The sequence below is a fragment of the Asparagus officinalis genome, chromosome 9 (assembly GCF_001876935.1).
Source record: "Asparagus officinalis chromosome 9, Aspof.V1, whole genome shotgun sequence".
NCBI lineage: Eukaryota > Viridiplantae > Streptophyta > Magnoliopsida > Asparagales > Asparagaceae > Asparagus > Asparagus officinalis.
The window spans coordinates 17947670-17948878 of record NC_033802.1 but is presented as its reverse complement, the minus strand read 5'-3'; the positions used below and the strand labels follow the sequence as shown (position 1 = coordinate 17948878).

Here is a 1209-nt window from a genome sequence, read left to right as displayed (position 1 = left end):
ATCCTCCCACTTCTGATCTCGTTCTTTCGTACGAGGATTAGATTCAGCTTCAGACGATTCAGAATGAATTTTCACAACCTTCTCTTCATCGTCTTCATCGTAGTGATCTTCATCAACAGGTGAAGGAATTCTACGCCTAGACCCTGAGGCTTGGGAATGAGTCTTCTTCTTCTTCTTTTCCTTCTCCTTATGGAGTCTCTCCACCATCGCTTCCAAGCGTCTGATGGATTCCTGCAGCTTCAGGATGGTTGATTTTTACTCTTCCAACTAACTCGCTAGGTCATCCTCACTTTCGGCCATGTGAGCACTTACTTGTTCCTTTGATCGGTGTTGGAGGGCTGAGAAGTAGCAATAGCTGAATTTTTAGGTTCAGCACCACCAGATAAACCCGCCAGTTTGCGGTAGTCTAATAGGATCATCGCTCCAGTACGAGAACGGGTATGTTGATAAACGCCCTGGCCTTCAATAAGTGCCTCTCGTAATCCAGGAGATCTTTCAAAATCAGAAGACTCTGAATCATCAGTTGAGATTTTGCTTTTACCCTTGCTGGCCATGTTGATCGTCACTTCAATTCGACGATTCTTGGGCGCTTGTCTCTTGGGACGAAACCGTCTTCTTTTTAATGATGAAACACTTAGAGATTCAGTCAATCATTCGAAGACTGAAGATTTATGTGTTAACTCCCCACATGGACATTGGGAAAGCACCGCAGATATAAGCTTCTCACAGTAGCAATGTGATTGCATCTGATTCATGCTTCGTTTGCGCGTGAGATAATCTCGAAGGTCACCATCTGGACGACCCTCAATCAGTTCTGTCATCATAGCTTTACCCAAGTGAGATCCTCCAAATGATAGAGGTTGATGACCTTGGATAAATTGACAAACTCCGTCATTTGCATGACGAGGTTCGTTATTAGGACGAATTTGGTGAGTCTGTCTTCTCGGTCGATTCTTAACTCGAGGTTCGTTTTCATGATGAACCTCGGTATGAACCACTTGTTGATTTCGTTGAACCTCTCTTCGAGGATGAGGTTCGTTTTTTGAGTCTACTTGGGTACGAGGATGAGGTCCGTCTTTCGGATGTTCCTCATTCACCTGACCCTCGTCAGACTTGTTGACCTTAGGTTGATTAACCTTCGGTCTATAATGAAAACCATCTAGCGAGACCAAAGCTCGAGCCCTACGGCGAGCTTGATTCTGACGTTGA

At 44.7% G+C, this 1209-nt stretch overlaps 1 protein-coding gene across 1 annotated transcript in view; it reads right to left on the bottom strand.

The window, feature by feature from the left end:
• Positions 1–207, bottom strand: part of LOC109823252 (protein-tyrosine-phosphatase PTP1) — a 39997-nt gene extending 39790 nt beyond the window's left edge. The window contains exon 1 of the mRNA XM_020389535.1: positions 79–207. Coding sequence (XP_020245124.1) covers positions 79–207 — 129 coding nt within the window. The remainder of the gene's footprint in view (positions 1–78) is intronic.